The 24279-nt window shown below is 44.0% G+C and overlaps 1 protein-coding gene across 2 annotated transcripts in view; it reads left to right on the top strand.

Moving 5' to 3' along the window:
- plcg2 (phospholipase C, gamma 2) overlaps positions 1-24279 on the top strand; it is a 203409-nt gene that overhangs the window by 142 nt on the left and 178988 nt on the right. For both annotated transcript variants that reach the window (XM_078400761.1, XM_078400762.1), the window contains exon 1: positions 1-474. This exon is cut by the window's left edge and continues 142 nt beyond it. In XM_078400761.1, coding sequence (XP_078256887.1) covers positions 279-474 — 196 coding nt within the window. In that variant the 5' untranslated portion in view covers positions 1-278. The remainder of the gene's footprint in view (positions 475-24279) is intronic.

Here is a 24279-nt window from a genome sequence, read left to right as displayed (position 1 = left end):
CGGTGTAGCCTTGAACGCCTTTCCCCCCCCCAGTGTATGTGTGTGTATGTGTGTGTGCAAAGTGAGCAGAAAGGTGCTTCTCTCTCTCCCCCCCGCACAAAGTTTGCAGACCATGGTGTTCGATGCAAGTTAATCTGTAACCTCGCCGTGCAGGGGAGAGGCTGCGGCGGCCAGGGGAGAAGGTGCTGGTTGCATTCTCAGTGACTGTCGGAAGGAGTGGGGCTTGAAGACCAGAGGCTGTGCAGATAGAGTGCGAGGGATAGAGAGATTGGGGAGCAATGTCTTGGAACAGGGACGGGCTGGGTGCTATGTCGGAGCCGGACAAGAGCCATCTGAAGCGGACCTTGGAGCTGGGTGCCGTTATGACCGTGTTCAGCCTGAGGAAGTGCCAGCCCGAGAGGAGAACCTTGCAGGTGATCATGGAGACCCAGCAGCTCTCCTGGAACAGGACGGCGGACAAGATCGAGGGTGTCCGTGAGTATCTCACTTTACAGACCCCACTCCTGTCCCATCCTTATTTCAGACCATTGCCCCCCCCCCCCTCTCCACTCCAAGTGCACTCCACCAGGACCTCCCAAAACCCACCAGCTTTGCTCGCCTCTGCCTAAATCGTTGGATTTGATGATAACCATTGCAAGGTTCACCGTTGATAGTTGACCGATCAAGGGGCTGGCGTTAAGTGCGACCCCATATTAGAGACGTCGATGAATGCTGCACATATCCTTTGAGATGGGCGTATTGTTTGCAAGTGAAAGGCAATGTAATGAAAGGCATAGATAGAGTGGATGTGGGAAGGATGTTTCCACTGGTGGGAGAGTCTTGGACCAGAGGTCATAGCCTCAGAATTAAAGGACGCTCTTTTGAAAAGGTGAGGAGGAACTTTTTTAGTCAGAGGGTAGGTAATCTGTGGAACTCATTGCCACAGAGGGCTGTGGAGGCCAAGTCAGTGGATATTTTTAAGGCAGAGATGGACAAATTCTTGATTGGAACCGGTGTCGAGGGTTATGGGGAGAAGGCATGAAAATGTGATTAGGAGGCAGAGATCAGCCATGATTGAATGGTGGGGTGGACTCGATGGGCCGAATGGCCTAATTCTACTCCTATAACTTGTCAAGTACTGGTCAGGTCAGTGTGTGTTGCACGGTTCGGTCCCCATGTTGAGATGGGAACTCGAGATGCAATGGAGTAGATTGGGTTTGAGACTTGGGCCTCTGAGATATCGCATGAGGATATGAGAGGCGGTCTAGGCTGGGATGGCTTTCTTGGAGCAAAGGAGACAGAAGGGAGATTTTATTGGGCTGCATAAAATTCCTAGACAGAGAAGAGCCATTTCCTTTAATGGTGTGGTCAGTAACTTGAGACATTGGTTTAAGTTAATTGGCTGAAGGGTCTGGGGGCTAGTTGAGAGGAATTGATTTCACCCAACATGTGGGGGTATTCCAGAACCCCCTGCAAAGCACGGCTGAGAACGCAACTTAAGTTTTTTATCAGTACTGTTGTACTACAAAGAAAACACTGGCCACTTTCCAACCAGTAGCTTGTAACAACTTGAGTTCACTACACCAAAAAGGTCTCTCATAACAGATATGAAGATCTGGAATGTAAGATAACTCAAAGTCCATTCGTGGTCAGTGTATACACAGTGATAAACACAAAGTGCTGGAGTAACTCAGTGGGTCCAGCAGCATCTCTGGAGAAAAAGGATGGGTGACATTTTGGGTCAGGACCCTTGACACGGGACTCAAGTCACGCTGTCCACCTCTGCGGCAGAAATTTCCATTATTTGATGAAACAAACATGGTTGGAGTCTGGTATTAGTGCAGTTATGTGGACAATTATTGGACTTGCAACATGGTAGAATGGCCACACAACGTATAGCAATATAAAATGGAGGTGGGTGTGTTCTTCCCTTTCCCCCACAATAATCCTCATTGGTGCAGCCTCACGGCATCAGAGACCCTGATCAGAGATCAGTTTAAATTCCATTTGGAATATTTTGGAGGACCAAGAACCAAGAACCCTCATTCGATCTTGACCACAGGCGTTGTCTGTGTAGAGTGTGCACTTTCATCCTGTGACCTTGTAGGTTTTCCCCGGGTGCTCTGATCTCCTCCCACTTCTCAAAGACTTGAAGGTGTGAAACTTAATTAAGAAAAGACATTTCTGGGCACCTCACCTTTAAATGATCATTACCTTATCTTGTATCTATGTCCCCTTGTTCTTTCTTGTGTTAATGAAAACATCCCAACGTTTAGACCATCAAGCCCCCCTTAGGGTCTGATGTCGTCTGAATATTTTTTGTTGTTACTTGCTTGTTATTGGGTATTCACAAATTAAGTTTCCGAAACAGCACCATTGCTTTGTTAATATTTGCAGATTAGCATTAATGGAAGAAAATTAATGCCAACTTTATTTGAAAACAATATTGCCCATTTAAACACTGTGTGAACATTACATTTCCTTGAACTTGATGCACAATTATTTGTTGGGACGTGTGAATCGCCCTCCTTACTGTCAGAGTATTTAGTATTGCACAAGGGGTTTCTTAAGAAGCTCAACTTTAAAAAATGTATCCAAGTCACTTATTTATTCAATGCAGTCCTCAACATAGTTTGCAGTTATTGGAGCCAGTGCTCCAGATGCCAACCGTATGCTGCATATTAAAGCTTTAACTCTACACATCTTACTCCAGAGCTTTGACCCAAGGAGCTAAATCATCGTGAATGCCAAGTCGATTGGCTTCCTGAGTAAAATGAAAGCAAACGTTTGGTGAGAGTGGGAAGTATATGCACAGATGGAAGGAGGTGCTTAGTACTTTAAACCGGTTGCAAACACATAACCTAGCAAGTAAAGAAATATCAAATGTAATGAGAAATGATATAAAAAAATAAAATTAAATAAGTGGATAAAACGCATATGAAAGAGGTTTAAATTGCATTAAATAAAACATGTGCCACATAAATAATAAATATATACATGAAGGTAATATATAGATGAAGGCAAATGTGTAGAGGACGGCAAGATAATTGGACAGCTGAGATCCAGTGCTCGTAGTGTCCGTTGCTGAAACTCAAGCCTTGAGTTTCTTAGCTTGAGGAACAACTGGAATGATAGGAAGTGCATGGACATCCAGCAGTACTTCTCCAGAAGCAAGGGACTCTAAAAACTCTTTCTTCATGAGGCTTTCCCCTGAACTCTCAGTTTCCCAATCTTTCACATTGGATTGGGAAAATAACAGTGCCGAAGGCATTTGGAACTATATTTAAGGAACATTTTGATCAGAAAGTTTCGAACAGGAGGATGAAGGAAGGAATAATGCTGGATCTATTTCAGGAAAATGAAATAAGACTGTTCAAAAGGAGACCAGTCAAAAGACAACAATCATTAGTTTAGGATAGTCAGGGGAAAGGAAAAGACCATAACTATTGTGCAAATACCAAAACTTGGGTTAATTCCAATGCTCATTGGCCTGGATGATTTGGAATTACAGTGAAACAGTAAATGGCCTGAGAGGGGATGATTTCGATTAAGAAAGGACACATTTACCCGAGAAAGAAAGAAAGAACTGCCATTCGGAATTGTAGCTGGTTCGTTAATTAAAGATTTTAAAATTAAATGTACCAGAAAAAGCAGCAGTCTTTTGAAGCGTGCAGAGTTTATGGCTAATCTGAATACAAAACGATTGGAGAGGACAAGGAAATTAAAAGGGCAAAGCGGACCTTTGAGAGTAAATCAGTGGGCAACATAAACAGAGAATTTGAAATCCTTATAAGTATATGTGTAATAAAGAGATTCTCAAAGGGAAGATAAGGCAATGAGGACCAAAAAAGGTCTTTTGGAATTTGAGGTCTTTGCTAAGATGTTAAATATGTGCTTTCCATCTGCCCTCACTAAAGAAGGGGTTAGCTTACAACTTAAAGTAAGAGAAAAAGCAATTGAAAAAATAGATTGGATGAAATGTTTAAGAAACCTTTAGACAGGCACATGGATAGGGTCGGTTTAGAGGGATATGGGCCAAAAGCTGGCAGGTGAGAGCTTACGAGTTCTTTCCTTTCATATACTTATTCTGGACTCTTCTATGTGCTATCGTTAAAAATACCCCCACAACTTCCCTTGGTAATACATTCCTGATCGTAACCACTGACTGTACAAAAACATTTTGTTCTCCTGTTACTTTGGTTGTATTTAACCTTTATCCTAGTTCCCCTAGCTCTTGATTCCTCCACCAATGGGAACTCTTTCTCTCTATCTGCTGTGTCTTTCCACAGCAGGTGCACTATGTCTTATGGATAGGAAAGGTTTAGAAGGATATAAAGTAGGTAATACTCTCTAATCCAGGCAGCATGCTGGTAAATCTCTTCTGCACCCTCTCCGAAGCCTCATACCCTCCCTGTAATGGGGACAACCAGAACTGCACGCAATACTCCAAATGCAGCCCAATCAAAGTCCTGAAAAGGCGTAACATGACATTCTGACTCTTATACTTAATGCCCTGACCGATGAAGGCAAGCATACCGTCCATCAGTCTGAACAAGGGTCTCGACCTGAAACGTCACCCATTCCTTTTCCCCAGAGTTACTGCCTGTCCCTTTGAATTACTGCAGCATTTTGTGTCTATCTTGGATTTAAACCAGCATCTGCAGTTCCTTCCTACTACACATATGCCTTCTTTACAGCTCAAACGCCTTCTTTAATATCATTAGTGGAGGCATTTGATAATATGACACCAAAATAACTTGGATTTGGTTACTAAAAGAAAGGCAACATAAATGTAATAAAAAGTAATCTGCTTGGGCTAACTTCATAGAGTTTATACCCACAGAGTCGTAGAGTGAGATAGTGCAGAAACAGGCCTCAGTCCACAGGGTCCATGCCAACCATCGAGTAATGTTTACACCAATCCCATTTGGACCCTTCATATCTTCTGCATATGCCCATCCAAGATCTCTCCATTCATCCATGCACAGTGGATGGCTTTCTGTGGCCTATTAACTTACCAAACCACAGATCTTTGGGATGGGAGAAGAAACTGGAGCTCCTGGAGGAACACGCATTCTCACACGGGGAACATGCAAACACCACACAGACAGGCAACACTGGAGGTCAGGGTGGAGTCTCTATCATTGGATCTGTGAGGCAACTGTTCTACCGGAGGTGTTGCTCTGCGGATTTTTGGTGTGTGGCTGTGAGGTTGGCTTAGAGACAGAGAGCAGATGGTGAGAGTGAACGGCTTGTTTTTCAGACTGTTGGGAAATGATGTCTTCTGGGATAACATTAGGACGAGTGCTTCTTTTGATATTTATTAATGATCTGGATTCTGGAACAACTGACATGATTTCAAAGTTTGCACATAAGCCCAAACTCAGATATGTAATGAACAATGAGGAAGTTGCCTGTAAGTTGAATGGAATGGAGTATTGCTGGAACTACACGATGCAGGAGGAAATTACATATTGTATGGAATCATTTATTTTGTTGGCAGTCTATTGCAGGAAATGCAAGCTGTCAAAAGCATAAGCAGATTACGAGGAAAATGTAAGGCACTTTAGGTGTAAAAATGTTTACTGTACCAAGTACAGTAAAGCCTCGTTATAACAAACCATGGGGGGAGGAAATGGTGTTATTGCAGATTGTCCGCTATAACTGAGAAAGGGACATGCTTCAACCACTGAGAAACAACTGTCACTGTGAAACAACAAGTTTATTTTCCAAAGACAATGTTCTTTTTAACAGCTGAAAATGTATTTTTGTTACTGCAAGCTAAAAATACTCAAAGCTGTTTGTTACATTGTTCAATAGAGTTGAATATCGATGGAAGTGATTGCTTGTCAATTTCAATGCCATTGCTAATTTCAATGCCTTGTCAATTTCTATGTCTTGTCAATTTCAATGCTGTGTCAATATCAATGTCTTGTCAATATCTATGCCTCGTCAATATCAATGCCTCGTCAATATCAATGCCTCGTCAATATCAATGCCTCGTCAATATCAATGCCTCGTCAATATCAATGCCTCGTCAATATCAATGCCTCGTCAATATCATGCCTTGTCAATATCAATGCCTTGTCAATATCAATGTCTTGTCAATTTCAATAGCCTTCCCAGTGTAACTACCAGCATGTGTCCTTAAAGAGACAGTCCGGTATAAATGAAATGTTATAAAGAGGTCTGTAATAACGAGGGTTTACTGTGCAACCTTTTAGTGAGTGGTGACATTCTGCTTAGAATTTTGGGTGATTATGGAATGTTTTTAATATGACAGAAACAGTCATCAAGATGGAGGAATACAGTGCATATTTTAATAGGTTCATAATATGCTATTAATAAGTACAGATGTTTAGCAGGAATTTGCATATGATTTCAACAGCACTAAGCCTTTAAAGGTTGCTTCCCTATCTCAGTTTGCAAGTTGTGCTTTGCGTTTTTTTTGCTCTACTTAAATCGCATGCATTTTCTTTTTTTGATTGTGCCCCTCTCTGAAGAAACACCTGATCTCTATTCATAAGCTCCTCCGTAATATTGACGTGAAAATTCTTTCAGTGAAGACTCTTTGGTAGACCACAGCATTGTGCACGGCAACCAGAAACTTACACCACAAGGCCACTTGGCTGCTGTGGATTGCAAGCTTAATTTATTAACTTTGGACAGGAAATGTATCACATTCCATGTAAGTTCATAGGCAGAGGGTTATTACGAAACGCATTGTTAATTGTTATGAGTATTTACAGCGCCTTTTGTTGTGAGGTAACACTGTCTTTTTATTCATTATTCCAATTGGATCTGACCTTTTTCAAATGGTTCACTTTTCAGAAAAATTGCTCAATCCTTTACCTGCATTTGTCAAGTAAGGATTTAAAACCCTTTTATTCAGACATTGCTCCAACCAACTAATTCTTGATGGATTTCTTCTCTTGCTTGAATGATCAAAGGGCTTCACTCGGCCAGTGAGTTCATAAATTGTTGTTCATCGTTTAAAAAAAAATTCATTCAGGAATATTGGTACTACCACTAAAGCTAACAATTATTACCCATCCACAGCCATAATTGCTAGGCATCTGAAAGGCCAGTTAGGAATCTGCCATGTTGTCGTGGGCCTGAAGTCTTAAATTGGTTAGACAATGTAAAATCAGCATATTTCTTTTTCTAACGGATATAAGTGAAGCAGACAGTTTAATGTAACAATCTGGTTGCTTCATGGTTACTGGGAAGAAGGTATAGGAGTCTGAAAACTGTGACCTCCAGGTTCAAAAACCAGCTTTCTCCAAACAACCTTCAGGCTTTTGAACATTACAAAAAACTAACTAAACTATGAACTGGCTTGGTTGCATAGAGGACTTTTTGCACAAATATTGATGTTTTTAATTTATTGATTTAAAAAAAAAATTAACTATGAGCACTGTGTTTACAGGCCTGTTGTGTTGCTGCAGGTAACAATTTAATTGTCACCATTGCTGATATAGTAAAAGTCTGATAATCAACTGCCCGAATATTAAGAAATTTCAAAGACTGGCAGCATCTCTGGAGTAAAGTAATAGTTGATGTTTTGGGTCGAGACCCTTCTTCAGACTGAGAGTCAGGGGAAAGGGAAACGAGAGATACAGACGGCCATATAGAGATGTATAGATCAATTGCATGAAAGATATGCAAAAAAGGAACAATGATAATGGGAACAGGCCATTGTTAGCTGTCGGCTAGGTGGAAAACGAGTTACATACAATGAGACCTAAACAAGATGGCGTTGAAGCTGGTACGACTTGGGTGGGGGAAGATCGGAGAGAGAGGGACTGCAAGAGTTATTTGAAGTTAGAGAAATCAATATTAGTACCGCTGGGTCTAGCATCTGCAGTTCCTTCCTACACATTAAGAAATCCCAATGGTTTGACATTTGGCTCACCATCTGAAACGTAGATAGTTCACCATGTGGGTCTTTTGAAAGGAAGGAGTGAGGCAATTGCCTAGTGCAGCTGTGTATAGTCACCGGTTATCTGGGTGATATTTACTATGTTCACAGTCATTTGCTCCAGATCCCATGCTCCCTCTCCACCTACCGGGGACCTTCCTATTCATCAGGGTCCCACTCTCTCTGCACAATGCCTGAGCTTTGGATCCTGCCATTCACTGGTGCCTGGGTTCTGCTCTTCCTTTTCATTCACCTGGTTCTATTGTCTGATCTCCCTTAAAACTTACCCAGTGTTGTTACCACAGTTTCTTGAAACATACTGCAGTGTTGTGACAAACACCCTTTTTAAAGTTAAGGTGCACAGGAAATGTAATATTCTGCTACGTAATATTTAAAGTAGTCGTCAATTCAATATGTGATGGAGATTTAATGGAATAGAATCAAGAATCAATAGTAGACACAAAATGCTGGAATAACTCAGCAGGTCAGGCAGCATCTCGGCAGAGAAGGAATGGGTGACGATTTGGGTAGAGACCCTTCTTCAGACTGATGTCAGGAGAGGGGGCGGGACAAAGATAGAATGTAGTCGGAGACAGGAAGACTAGTGGGAGAACTGGGAAGGGGGAGGGGATAGAGAGGGAAAGCAGGGACTATCTGAGGTTAGAGAAGTCAATCTTCATACCACTGGGGTGTAAACTACCCATTTGAAATATGAGGTACTGTTCCTCCAATTTGCGCTGGGCCTCACTCTGACATTGGAGAAGGCCCAGGATAGAAAAGTCAGATTGGGAATGGGAATGGATGGGGGATTTGAAGTGCTGAGCCACCGGGAGATCAAGTAGATTTAGACGGACTGAGCAGAGGTGTTCAGTGAAACGATCGCCGAGCCTGCGCTTGATCTCGCCGATGTAGAGAAGTTGATACCTGGAACAGCGGATACAGTAGATGAGGTTGGAGGAGGTGCAGGTGAACCTCTGCCTCACCTGGAAAGACTTTTTGGGTCATTGGATGGAGTCGAGTGGGGAGGTAAAGGGACAGGTGTTGCATCTCCTGCGGTTGCAGGGGAAAAGTACCTGGGGAAGGGTGGTTTGGGTTGGAAGGGATGAATTGACCAGGGAGTTTTGGAGGGAACGGTCTCTGCGGAAAGTAGAAAGGGATAGAGATGGGAAGATGTGGCCAGTAGTGGGATCCCGTTGGAGGTGGTGAAAATGTTGGACGATTATATGCTGTATGCGGCAAAAATGTTGGAGGATTATATGTTGTATGCGGTGAAAATGTTGGATTGAAAATGTTGACCAAGCACAGGCTGGGTGATCGTTTCGCTGAACACCTCCGTTCAGTCTTTCTTAACCTACTTGATCTCCTGGTGGCTCAGCACTTCAACTCCCCCTCCCATTCCCAATCTGTCTTTTCTGTCCTCGGCCTCCTCCATTGTCTGAGTGAGGCCCAGCGCAAATCGGAGGAACAGCACCTCATATTTCGCTTGGGTGGTTTACACCCCAGCGATATGAACATTGACTTCTCTAACTTCAGATAGTCCCTGCTTTCCTTCTCTATCCCCTCCCCCTTCCCAGTTCGCTCACTAGTCTTCCTGTCTCTGCCTACATCCTATCTTTGTCCCGCCCCCTCCCCTGACATCAGTCTGAAGAAGGGTCTCGACCCGAAACATCACCTATTCCTTCTCTCCCGAGATGCTGCCTGACCCGCTGAGTTACTCCAGCATTTTGTGTCTACCTTCGATTTAAACCAGCATCTGCAGGTTTTTTTCCTACAAGAGTCAGGAGTGTTTTATTGTCCTATCATCTGAATAACATCTCATAGTCTGGAAAATCTGCTAGTCTAGCAACACCAAACCCCTGATCATGTCAAATTAAAATACTTTTACTGTGCAATCTACCTTATTCCAAATGTATTTAATTGAAACATCCCTGCTTCTGTGCCAATATTTGTCCCATTCACACTAGTTCTATGTTATCCCACTTTCGCACCCACTCCCTGCACAAGCGGGGCAATTTTCAGAGGCCAATTAACCCTTGAGACGCAGGTCTTTAAGATGTGGGAGGAAACCAGAGTACTTGGAGGATACCCACGTGGTTAAAGGGAGAACGTGCAAACTCCACACAGACAGCACCGAAGTCAGGATTGAACCCGGCTCTCTGGCTGTCTGAGTGAGGCTTGAAGTCACATCTCTGAATGGTCAACAATCCGAGCACCGTAATTAGTAACAACAACTTAACTGCCGTACGCTTGAAGTTGCTGGAGTAGTTGGTTACTTTTAATTGTGTTTTTCCTGTTATTGGAACCATTATATAACCAGAGCCTAGTATTTGTTTGTATAACTGAGCATGGAACACTGGCAACTGGTGGGACTGGAGAAAAATTATGTCTTTAGGGGTAACATAAGAACCACTGCTTCTTTTGACATTTATCAATGATCAGCAATCAGGCATAAAATGAAATGTAATTTCAGAGAAAGGTCAATATTTGTACGTTCTCCCCGTGACCTGCGTGGGTTTTCTCCGAGATCTTCGGTTTCCTCCCACACTCCAAAGACGTACAGGTATGTAGGTTAATTGGCTGGGTAAATGTAAAAATTGTCCCTAGTGGGTGTAGGATAGTGTTAATGTGCGGGGATCACTGGGCGGCACGGACTTGGAGGGCCGAAAAGGCCTGTTTCCGGCTGTATATATATGATATGATATGATATGATAATATTGGTTGAACACAATGGAAAATGCTGCAGTGTTGCTGAACTACATGGTGCAAGAGGAAACTATCTCGGGTTCATAATTCATATATTTTATTGGTCGTGTATTGCAAGCATGGCTTGCTATTTAAAACACTAACAGACCTCCAGGGAAATCTGAGACCCTTGTACTTTAGAAAAAAGTTTGACAACTGAATGTATAATGTGTCTGATGGGTAGAACTCTGCTTGCTTCCCCATATATATACTAAGGGTAGGCTTTTAATAATATAAATACAGTCATTGAGAGGGAGGAAAATGGTGTAAGTCTCAATAGGTTCAAAATGTGCTATTAATAAATTGCTAATGTACAGAAGCTCGGTGGAGGTTTGCATATGGTTTCTGTAGCATAAACCTTTCTTAAAGCTATTTCCCTTTCTCAGTTTGTACGTCGCACTTTGAGCGCTGTTGTTTGACATGCCACACATGTACTCCTTTAAATTAATAGAATAGCAGGTAGCTGATCAGAAGCCAGGACCTGCTTCTCTGTATGTTCAGAGGCACATTTGGCCTCTCTCTGGAGAAGCACATTTTTGTTCGGTAACTCCTTGATGATATCTATATACAAAAACTCTCGTTTGTTATCTTGTTTGTGACTGAACTTCAGCCAAAACGGTACACGATAGCGTGACAAGTTTAGGCCCACCTTACTCACCATTGTCACTTTTGTGATAATGCAAGTAGTTTTATTGAAATCGGTCTTATATTTTTAAAGTTATTCACATTTTAAAGTTTAAAAGGAGGGGAGGGGGAGGGGAGGGGGGAAGGGGGGGGGGGAAGGGGGGAGAAGGGAGAGGGGTTGAGGAGAGAGGGGAGGGGGGGGGACAGGGTGCTACACCAATGCAGGAGAGGTTTGGGCCCAATGGGTCCACTTGGTCTAGTTAACACTAAAACACTTCCTATCAGGAACATTTGGAAAAAACACTATTTTTCACAGGAATCAACAGCCCATACCAAAGAACTTCAGTGGCTTTGATGGACCGAGCGATTTATTTGTAATCTCTTGACTCCATACGTTCCTAAGTAGAAGTAAATGCAATGCTAGCATTTATTTCGAGAGGACAAGAATATTAAAAAAAGGGATGCAATGCTGAGGCTCTATAAAGCACTGGTCAGACCGCATTTAGAGTATTGTGAGCAGTTTTTGGCCCCGTATCTGAAGAAGGATGTGCTGGCTCTGGAGAGGCTCTAAAGGAGGTTTACAAAAAAGATTCCAGGGATGATTGGGTTAAAATATGATGTGCGTTTGACAGTGCTGGGCCTGTACTTACCATTTAGAAGGATGCGGGGAGAGTCTAGAACCAGGGGCCGTATGCTCAGAATAAAAGATGTACCTTGTGAAAGGAGACGAGGAATTTCTCTTGTCAGTGGGTGGTGAATCTGTGGAGGCCTGTGGAGACCAAGTCATTGGATATTTTTAAGGTGGAGATTGACAGGTTTGGATTAGTAAGGGTGTCAGGGGTTATGGGGAGAAGGCAGGAGAATGGATTGAGAGGGAAAGATAGATCAGCAATGATTGATTGGTAGAGTAGACTTGATGGGCCGATTGGCCTAATTCTTCTTCTATAACTTATGAGTTGATGAACTTATTATTACATGGTGCATTGTTGACTGTTATAAGTATTTACAATGCATTTTATTGTGAGGTAAACATTGACATCTATCTTCATATTCATTACAGTATTCCCATTGGACCTGAGCAATTTTAAACTGAGTTTATTTTTTCCAAAACATTGTTTATTAATTCTTTAACTGTTTTAGGAACAGGATTTAAAATACTCTATCCAGACATTGCTCCAAGCTATTCATTCTTGATGGATTTCTTCCTTTACTTAAATGATCAGTGGGCCTCACTTTGCCAGTGAGTTTGTAAATGGTCATTCATCGTGTAGACATGCTGTTTTTTAATTCGTCCTCTGATATTGGTATTGCTGTTAAGGCTAAGAATTGTTACCTATCCACAATTGCTAGCATCACTGAGGACTATTGTTGTGGGTCTAAAACTGGTCAGACAAGGTAAAAACAGCAAAATTCTTTCTCTGAAGGATGCAAGTGAGGCAGGCAGTTTAATGCAAAATTCTGCTTGTTTCAAGGTTACCTTTACTGATATTATCCTTTTATTTCACAATCATTTTATTGACTTGAACTTAAATTCCTAAGCTGCTGGAGTGATACTTGAGGATGCATCTCTTATGTTTATGAAACAGGGGCCCTCTATTGCTAGCCTGGTAACAAATCAACTTGGCTATTGTAGCCTTATCGTTGTGAAGCAGTTAATATTTTGATCAGAAGATCGACACAAAAAGCTGGAGTAACTCAGTGGGACAGACAGCATCTCTGGAGAAAATGAATAGGTGATGTTTCAGGGTCGAGACCATTATTTCATCATGTTTTTCTTAATGTTAGTTGTCAACTAACCAGTCAAACTGCATATGATCATGCTGCTGAACACATAGCAGTGATAACTGATGAATTGATAGTGAGACTATGTGGGAAAATACTGGTTGTAAACATATTTTAACAGCATCATATTTCAGAGTAACTCACACAGATTTTTTTGGAAACATTTTACAAAACCATTCTCAAGCAAGACTTAATATTGTGTCTCAGCAGGATATGTAGGAACGGACAAGTTGCTCATGTGCCCCGATACCGGGCTTTGGTGTCAAATTTTACTTTTGATAAACATTCCTGTGAAGTGTCAAGGGACATTTTATTATTATTAAAGCAACTTTGCAGCTAGATACACAGCAAAGCAACTTTGGAGTCAACTTTACTTCAATCACTCCTGTGCTGTAGTTCAGCTCAACTTCTATGGTCCTCTCCTATACAAATAAACTTACTGAATTTTTTGTCCATTTTGTATGGACTTACTATGTTTACACAGGAAACTAGATATCTTGCAAACCACTGCACTGGCTACAATGGATCTGCTGTTTGGTGAAGCAAGAAGTCACTTAAGTCCTTGTACACGAGGCAACAATAATATTCACTAACTGCTTTGAAGTCTGAACTGACACGAGAAAAACAAAATATATATTATGAAATTAAGTTGTCAATCCAAACCACTGTTCAAGGATGTAAGGGCTGCTCGCACCAAGGCAAGTGGGGCACAAACATCGCTCTCAATGGCAGTCATTTACCATACTTCTAAAGCTACGTTGGCTCATCCTGCCTTGAAGTGGAAACTGGACATGAGCCCGTGTAGTGTAGGTGCAGGGTCATAACCATCGTGCTGAGTTATTCACTTCTGCATACAATACAAATATAACAATACATTTAGAGTCATAGAGTGATACAGTGTGGAAATAGGCCCTTCGGTCCAACTTGCCCACACTGGCCACCATGTCCCAGCTATACTGGTCCCATCCGCCAGCACTTTGGTCCATATCCCTCCAAACCTGTCCTATCCATGTACCTGTATCCATTATCCATGTACCTGTCTAATCTAGATACTAAAACTCTCATTTGTTTGTTTGTTTGTTCCTGAACTACAGCCAAAACGGTACACGATAGCGCACCAGTTTTAGGCCCACCTTACTCACTGTCATCCCTTTGGTGCTAATGGAAGAAGTTTAATTGAAATCGGTGTTATATTTTTTTAATTATTCACATTTTAAAGTTTAAATCTATCTCCTACGGAGGGAGGGAGGAAGGAGAGAGGGAGGGGGGGATAAGGAGGGTTGAGGGGGTGGAGTGGGGGTTTGGGGAGGAGGGGACAGGGGAGGGGGAGGAGAGGAAGGGGGGAGTAGGGGAAGAGAGGGTTCTGCACCAATGCAGGAGAGGTTTGGGCCCAACGGGTCCACTTGGTCTTTCTAGTTGCTTCTTAAATGTTGGGATAGTCCCTGCCCCAATTACACCTCCTGGCAGCTTGATCGGCTCCTAGGCTCGGGCCGCGTGGATGTCAACATCGGGAGCTCCAGCAGCGGCAGCGTGTTCGCGGGGCTTGGGTCGGCCCGCCGCGAACATTTCACCGTCCGGCGCAGCCTGAAATGGGCCGCGGGATTTTTCTCTGCCCGGCGGGGGCTTCAATGCACGGGAGCCATGACCGCCCCGACGTGCAGTGGCAGTGTGTTCGCCCGCCCCGGATCGCGGGGCTTGGGTTGGCCCGATGCGAACCTTTCACCGTCCGGCGCGGCCTGCAACCACAACAGCCTTACCACGGGAGAAGACGGCAGGGGAAGGGAAAAGACATTCTGGCCTTCCATCACAGTGAGGAGGGGACTGGAGGAGACTCACTGTGATGGATGTTTCTTCTTTTTTTGTGTGTTGGTTGGAGTTGTGTAATTTGCTTATTTTATTGCTTTTATTGTTGGACTGTGGGTGACTAAATTTCGTCCAAAAAACTTGTTTTTCGGATGACAAATAAAGATATCTTGAATCTTGAATCCATACATCCACCACCCTTTGTGTGAAAAAGTTACCCCTCAGATTCCTATTAAATCTTTTTCCCTTCACCTTGAACCCTCGATTGACCTACTCTGGGCAAGAGACCAGCTTTTGATCTGCTTTATGAATGTTTTGTAAGGAACATTAACGGAGTTTCTATAAATTTAGTACTGGACTGATTATCATAGGGTTACCATGCAGTTAAGTGGCCCTTAATTTTTCAAAACTGATTTTTACTCTTTACTAGCAAAGAGGGCCCGTTGGGCCCGTCCCACACCCCCCATTCTCACCTCCCCCAGCCCCACTCTTACTCTCCAAGTGTGCCACACCCCCCATTCTCACCTCCCCCAACCCCACTCTTACTCTCCAAGTGTGCCACACCCCCCATTCTCTCCTCCCCCAACCCCAATCTTACTCTCCCACACCCCCCCCTTTCCCCACGACCTCCCCTTTTCCCAGTACCCCTCTTTCCCCCACCAACAAGCCCCCTCCGGACGACCCCTGTTGTCCCCCTCCCCAGTCCCCATTCTCAGACGCCGCCACCATTCTCTCTCCCCCACCCCCCCCTTTCCCCAGCACACCCCTTTCCCCTACTCTCTCTTGCCCCCAGCACCAACAGGTCCGGGGGGGGGGGGGGGGGGGGGGGGGGGGAGAGCATCAGTGAAAGGTCCGGGGGGGGGGGGGTGGATAGCGGGGAGAGGATCTCCCGGGTGTGGGAGAGAGGAGAGAAGCAAGGGGAGAGAGGAGCACAGACGCACAGCAGCGCCACGCTGAAAGCCTTCAATAAATCAGCAGGAGGGGGGGTGCATGTGCATTTTGACGTCACACGCTGAAGGCCATGGAAAAAACGGCTGGAATTTTTAAAAAAAAAACTAAAACCTCTGTAACTTAAAAAATATACGACCGAATCAAATAAAAATATCATTTCCAGCAGCGTTCAGCGTGGTGATTAAGGCGGTGCAAACATCGTGGCGCTACGGTTCACCGTTTTTGCCGAAAATCAGCCGAAATAACTGAGAGATTTAAAAAAAGACTTTTAAACCTCTGTAACTTAAAAAATATACGACCGAATTAAATAACAATATCATTTTCGGCAAGCGTCCAGCGGTGTGATTAAGGCGGTGCAAAAATTGTGGCGCTACGCCGCACCGTTTTGCAGAAATCAGCCGAAATCACTGTTACAAACATACATACAAGTCAGAGTTTTAGTAAGATTAGATAGAAGTATAATTCCAAGGGTTTCAAGAAAGCTGGACATATACTGAAGTTCTTCAGTTAAAATACTCAGTGTATTTCAGCAGATGATGGACCACATTGAACATGGATGGTTTATGTCTGATCCTCATTATTGCTCCCAAAATATATCACCTCACATTTATCTGGATTAAACTCCATCTGCCATTTCACAATCCATTTCACCAACACACTGAATAACCTACTGTTACCACTGTACTAATAGATTCCCTTGCTTTTGTAATGGCTGTCATTTGCCTAACAAACCTACAACTTCCTGCTTTCTCTCTCCATCCTTTTTTTTTTGAATGGTGGCATCGCATTTGCTGCTCGTTAATTCTCACTCCTCTCCGGAATGTTGGTAATCATTGCTAGATTACAACTAACATATTTAAGGTCAGCTAATTAAGGTGCAAGCATGTGAATTGGCAATGGATCATTTGTGCTGTTTATCCAATGGCCAAAGGTCTGTTTTAGGCACTTAGTATTTAATTACTGCTGTCGTCAGAATATTTAGTGTTGTTTAGCTGGAAGTGAATTGACAACTTCCTTCTGCAGTTGTACAGGGCCTGGTGAGACCACATCTGGAGTATTGTGTACAGTTTTGGTCTCCTAATTTGAGGAAGAACGTCCTTGCTATTGAGGCAGTGCAGTGTAGGTTCACGAGGTTAATCCCCGGGATGGTGGGACTGTCATATGAGGAAAGATTGGAAAGGCTGGGCTTGTATTCACTGGAATTTAGAGGGATGAGAGGGGATCTTATAGAAATGTATAAAATTATAAAAGGACTGGACAAGCTGGATGCAGGAAAAATGTTCCCAATGTTGGAGTCCAAAACCAGGGGGGCACAGTCTAAGAATAAAGGGGAGGCCATTTAAAACTGAGGTGAGAAAAACTTTTTCACCCAGAGAGTTGTGAATTTGTGGAATTCTCTGCTGCAGAAGGCAGTGGAGGCCAATTCACTGGATGACTTTTAATGAGAGTTAGATAGAGCTCTAGGGGCTAGTGGAATCAAGGGATATGGGGAGAAGGCAGGCACAGGTTACAGATTGTGGATGATCAGCCATGATCACAATGAATGTGGTGCTGGCTCAAAATGCCAAATGGCCTCCTCCTGCACCTATTTTCTATGTTTCTCTGATATCTTGGAATAGGAATTAACAGTCATCTGAATTCTATGATTCCCTATTGAGGACCAGACTTCCCCAATAAAAATTCAAAATGTTCCTTTATCCTTGGCTGATTTATGGTGCACTCAGTGAACTGTATACCAGAGAATTGCTTTCAAAAGCTCAGCATTCATTGTAGTTCTTAAAAAAGAATCTATTTTTCCCGCCTTTAAAATCTTGACCCCCCCCACTCCCAATTGAATCTAGCATTGAGAATCCAAACTCTGGACATTATTCCTCCTCTCATGCCTCCTCCAGGTCCTGATCTTCAGCATCCCCCCCCCTCCCCCGACTTCCCTCACCCCAACAGAAAACAACTGCCTGATTTAGTTCTATATACACGACACCAGACTGTCCCACACCCATCCCTACACCATACATCACTCCATGCTGATCCCAATCCAACCTCTCCTTTCCACAATGGCAATACTGATTCGCAACCCCACCAAATATCTGACTTTGGCCCATTTTCCTGCAACCCCCCCACCCTATCCCCTCATGACACTGTCTGGTCCTCACTTTATTTCTACCCCACGACTCACGCTGGCTGCAGCATTGCCCCGATTGGACCTGTGGCTGCTGACTCCCTAAGCTTCACCTCCAAAATAGTACTTGCCTTAATCCAGTTCTCCCAACTCCCTAGCCATTCCCCTGCCTCATTGCTGCATCCTCGTATAGGCACAGGACAGGCTACTGATGGTCAAGGGTTCTTAGTCCATGAATTCAAGGGGTGATGAAATCACGTAGCAATGCACCGAACTAAAATAATGTAGCTATCAGCTTGGCATGCACCAAAGAGGACTGTGAGAAGTATCAGCTCTGGCCCATCAGCAAGTGTTTTACAAATGACTAATTCTATCAAAATGGTCACAACCTTTACATGTTTGGCTTGTAATGAGGCAAAGTGCCATAAGAAAACAAAGCCTGATAAAACTGTAGAGATACATATTGTGTCGATAAAGGATAGTCTTGGGCAATGGAGCACAACACAACTCTTGGATTACAGTGCAAGTGGCTCTGTGCTGTCTGTTCCCTTTGCATTTGATTAAATGGACGGCTTGATTGTAAGTATGTATGGTCTTTCCGCTGACTGAATAGCACTCAACAAAAAAATATTTCACTGTACCTTGGTACACGTGAAAATAATAATAATGAACTAAAAATGGGCCTTGATTTCGCTGATGTTTGACAATAGACAATAGGTGCAGGAGTAGGCCATTCGGCCCTTCGAGCCAGCACCACCAATCAATGTGATCATGGCTGATCATTCTCAATCAGTACCCCGTTCCTGCTTTCTCCCCATACCCCCTGACTGCTATCCTTAAGAGTTCTATTAGCTCTCTCTTGAATGCATTCAGAGAATTGGCCTCCACTGCCTTCTGAGGCAGAGAATTCCACAGATTTACAACTCTGACTGAAAAAGTTTGTCCTCATCTCCGTTCAAAATGGCCTACCCCTTATTCTTAAACTGTGGCCTCTGGTTCTGGACTCATCCAACATTGGGAACATGTTTCCTGCCTCTAACGTGTCCAACCCCTTAATAATCTTATGTGTTTCAACATACGACAGTCCCGCCATTCCGGGAATTAACCTAGTGAACCTACGCTGCACGTTTGGGAGGATTACGAGAGGAGAAAGTGGGAAAGGTTAACCTGAAGATAGACACAAAATGGTGGAGTAACTCAGCGGGTCAGGCAGCATCTCTGGAGAAAAAGAATAGGTGATGTTTCAGGTCAGGATTCTTCTCCAGACTCTTTCAGGTCAGAACACTTCTTCAGACTTTCTGCCATGGGATCCTTCTTGCACAAGTTTAATCTGATCCAGGTTGGAGTTGTTTTCTTGTGAACATCCCAACATAACAGTCAGGAGTGTCAATTGTCATTGTCCTAATTCCCCCACCCATGACTGTCCAACAGGCAGTGTTTGGATTTCATCTCTCATCCCCTCTTGTAGATGTTGTGCTTCAATGCCCATCCACCCTGACCATAGAATAGACTCTAATTAGATATGTGGCCACTGACCTTGAACCCTCTGTAACAAGTACTGGGAGTCCCTTTTTGCTTCTAAACTCATGCAGTGCCGGGTTACCTACTGCTGATGCTTGGGGTTCTGGCACATGTGAAACTATCATTGACACCCACTGCTCTGCTCCTGCAGCACAGCGTTGAGTGTGCATCCAAATTTGGAAACAATCATTCATTCATTCATTCATTCATTCATTCATTCATTCATTCATTCATTCATTCATTCATTCATTCATTCATTCACAGGGTCCTGAATCATGCAAAAAGTGTTCACTTGGATGCCTCAATTCTTACTTTAGACTTTAGCGATACAGCATGGAAACAGACCCTTCAGCCCTCCAAGTCCATGCTGACCAGCGATCACCCCCGTACACTAACACTATCTGACACACTAGGGACAATTAACAATCTTTACCAAAGCCAATTAACCTACACCAATTAACCTACAAACTTGTTTGACTTTGGGATGTGGAAGGAGACCTGAGCACCTGGAGAAAACCCACACGGTTACAGAGAGAACGTATAACCTCCATACAGTCAGCACCCTACGTAGTCAGGATCGAACCCAGGTCTCTGGCGCTGTAAGGCGGCAGCTCTAACGCTGCGCCACTGTGCTGTCCTACTTGTTGGACAAAACTCTCAGTCACCCTCACTGCCCTCCTTCAATGCCAGATAGCCCAACGCACTCGGCTACTGCTAGATCACCATCAGCAGTATATGGGGTGATCGCTGGTCGGCGCAGACTTGGTGTATCAAAGGGCCTGTTTCCATGCTGTATCTCTGGAGTCTGAATGCAAGATGCTGCAGAGAGTGGTGTACTCAATCACCATCCATCACTGGCACAGCCCTCCCCACCATCAGAAGCTTCTACATGAGGCGCTTCCCCATAAAGAAGACCTTCATCATCAAGAATCCTCCCCATCCAGCTCCTGCCTCTCCTCGCTGCTTCCTTCGGGCAGGGGGGACCAAAACCTGAAGTCACACACCACCAGGTTTAGGGGCAGCTAATTTCCTGCAACTATCAACTTCTTGAACCCTTATCCTACCAAAGCAAAGAAACACAATGAACCACCTCTAGCGCTACTATAGACATGTTGTCTAATTGTGTTTTTGCACTACATCTGTGTTTTTGCTGTCTTTTTCTTTTCACTATCTTGTACAATTTATGTATGTCTACGAGCCTGTGATGCTGTTTAGTTTAGTTTGGTTTAGTGATACAGCATGGAAACAGGCCCTTCGGCCCACCGCATTCACGCCGACCAGTGATCTCCGCACACTTACACTATTTATTCTACACGCACCAGGGACAATTGTCTGTCTGTCAACTGTGCTGATGAAAGCAAGATTTTCATTCTACCCGATTCCCGGCAAACTGTGCATATGATAATAAACTCGACTTGACACGACTTGGACAGGTACATGGATAGAAAAAATTCAGAGGAATATGGGCCAAATGTGGACAGGTGGGATTAGCGTAGATGGGGCAACTTAGTCGGCATGGGAATGTTCGGTAAGGGGCCTAGTTCCGTGCTGTATGACTCTATGACTAGGAAACTGCTTGATCTTTGAACAGCATCGGATGACAATTTGAATACTGTGGGTCTATGGAAATACGGTCTGTGGAGATGAAGGCAAATGAAGTGGACATTTAAACAGGAACTACAGTGTGTCTTGAAATAAAAATGCAGGCAAAAGCTCAGCAGATTAGGCAGCACCTGTGGGATGAGGAACAGAGTTAACTTTTCAGCTCAAAGACACTTTGTTAGAAGAGAGAAAATAAAAAATTGTTTTACATTGTGATTTCATTTACAGAGTGTCTTTTATGATGGCCTCTTTTCTAACAGTGAACCTTCCCACTGACAAAATAAGTATATATGAAAAGTGGAGGATTATTTTATGGCAAAATCTCAAAGGACAATGTTGATATAATTTCCATTGGGATTTTGTTGTTTTTTTACCCTAGGATCTGATTTCAATCAGCAGTCAATGGCCAAGCACTGGTTTGGCTTGTTCATTTTCAGAGTTAAGTCAATTCAAGACAAATGCACACGTTATAATTTTGACCCTGAACTGAGGAATTGAACATCAGTGAGGATGTGTAGAGTAATATAACAACACATGATTTTTTTTTGAATATTCAACAGAAGAGAGAGTTAGACATAGCTCTTAGGGCTAATGGAGCCAAGGGATATGGGGAAAAAGCAGGAACAGGGTACTGATTCTGGATGATCAGCCATGATCATATTGAATGGGCTCGAAGGCCGAATGGCCTACTCCTGCACCTATTTTCTATGTTTCTATGTTAAGAATACAGTGTGAAAACAGGACAGAACGCAAGGATAATTCCAACACACAGAAGGACCTAATTTCACCCATTGAATCTGCATTACCTCCTTGTGACAAAGCCTGGGAATCTCCCCCTTTCCCCCTCTTCTCTCCAGTAACGCTGCAAATTATTTAATTTCCAATTCACTTTCAAAAGCACAGGCTGACCATGGTTGAAAAGGAGGGAGACCCAAAAAGCTGGAGTAGCTCAGCGGGTCAGGCAGCATCTCTGGAGAAAAGGAACAGGTGACGTTTCGGGTCGAGACCCTTCTTCAGGCTGGGAGTCAGGGGGAAAGTGAAACGAGAGATTAAAGACGGTGTTGTGGAGAGATATGGAACAAATGAATGAAAGATATGCAAAAATGTAACAATGATAAAAGCAACAGGCCATAAGGAGGGAGTTTGTTTGTGTAAAATTGTTTTTCCTCACTCTTGCCCCTCACCTCATCGTTTTAACTTTCGCTAACCAAATAATGGGAAAAGCTTATCTATATCACTCTACCTTAACCTGTCGTTACCTGTCAGATCATAATGTTCGCAAAAGGAGAACAGACTCAGCTACTTCTTATCTGAAGAACTGTCCCGACCTGAAACGTCGCCTGTCCAGAACAAAGGGGGGGGGGGGGGGGGGAAGAGAGGGTGGGGGTGGGGGTGAGGGGGCTGTGCCACGTGCAGCGGCAGGCAGGCAGGCAGTACTTTGGTACTTTGTTCGGTGAACTCTCGCATAACTTTATCGGCGCCAAAACGTGTACACCTGTACGGTTGCGGTCTGCTACATGGTTTTACTGGGTTGTGTGAAGCATTTCACTGTACCAGTGACAATAAAATATCTTTGAATCATTGAATTCCCTACACAGATGCTGCCTGACCTGTAATTTCCTCCAGCATTTTGTATTTTATTCAAGACTAGACCAAGTGGACCCGTTGGGCCCAAACCTCTCCTGCATTGGTGCAGCACCCTCCCCCTCCCCCTCCCCCTCCCTCTCCCCCTCCCCCTCCCCCTCCCCCTCCCCCTCCCCCTCCCCCTCCCCCTCCCCCTCCCCCTCCCCCTCCCCCTCCCCCTCCCCCTCCCCCTCCCCCTCCCCCTCCCCCTCCCCCTCCCCCTCCCCCTCCCCCTCCCCCTCCCCCTCCCCCGCCCCCCTCCCCCCTCCCCCCTCCCCCCTCCTCCTCCCCCCTCACCCCCCACCTCCCTTGCCCCTCCCCCTTCCCTTCCCCTCCCCCACTCCATCTTCCTCAATCCCCTTCTCCTCCCCCTCCCTCCCTCCAGCCTCCTCCCTCCCTCCTCCTTCCTTCCCTGGGAGATAGATTTAAACTTAAAAAATATAACACTGATTTCAATGAAACTTCTTCCATTAGCACCAAAGGGATGACGGTGTGTCAGGTGGACCTAAAATTGTCACTTTATCGTGTACCGTTTTGGCTATAGTTCAGGAACAAACAAACAAACAAACGAGAGTTTTAGTAGATAGATTTCAGCATCTGCAGTTCCTTGTGTCTCCAGCTTCCTCCTGTCGCTAGGTCATAAGGTCATTAGTGATGGGAGCAGAATTAGGCCATTCAGCCCATCAAGTCTACTCTGCCATTCAATCATGGCTGATCTATCTCACCCATCTAACCCCGTTCTCCTGCCTTCTCCCCATAATCACTGACAACCGGACTAATCACGAATCGATCTATCTCTGCCTTACAAATATTCCATTGACTTGGAATTCCACAGATTCACCACTCTCTGATTAAATAAATTCCTCCTCGTCTCCTTCCTGAAGGAGCGTCCTTTAATTCTGAGGCTATGATCTCTGCTTCTAGACTCCCCCACTAGTGGAAACATCCTCTGCACCTCCACTCTATCCCAGCCTTTCACTATTCGATAAGTTTTAATGATGTCCCCCCCTCATCCTTCTAAACTCCAGCGAGAACAGGCCCAGTGCTATCAAACACTCTTGTGGCTAAAATTCCTCATCTTGCAAATCTACTCTGCACTTTTGGTGAGCACCTTCATGTCTTTTGGAAAGTGCACTGATTTGAACAGAACACAGCAGTCTTGTCTCCCTGCCACTGTGTGATTCTGATTTTATAGATAACCTGGTGTGCTTCAATTTATGAATCCCAGGAGAGCGCGCACTGTACTGAGCATGCTCTCCACAATTCTTACTGTCTTCAAAGATTTATGCATTTGGTCACTCAGGTCCTCTGCACATCCTTCTCTTTAGTCTCATGTATTTTTCTGTCAAAACATGAACATTGGGACCTGTTACTTCTATCTCTGGCAGGTAGGATTAACACTATAAAAATGAACATATTGCCCAAGCTTCTTTATATGTTTCAGTGTATACCAGTTTTCTTAACTAAAACGTTCTTCATTTCTCTGGATAGAAAGCTTTCTTCCTTTATTTGGAATAAAAATAATCCACGTATACGCAAAGCTATACTACAGAGACCTCAACAGCAGGGACTGCCAAACTTTCAGTTCTACTATTGGGCAGCAAATATTAAA

This window comes from Rhinoraja longicauda, chromosome 6, assembly GCF_053455715.1.
Source record: "Rhinoraja longicauda isolate Sanriku21f chromosome 6, sRhiLon1.1, whole genome shotgun sequence".
Taxonomy (NCBI): Eukaryota; Metazoa; Chordata; class Chondrichthyes; order Rajiformes; family Arhynchobatidae; genus Rhinoraja; species Rhinoraja longicauda.
Note: the sequence above shows the minus strand (reverse complement) of the source record. Positions and strands in the feature narration are given on the sequence as shown.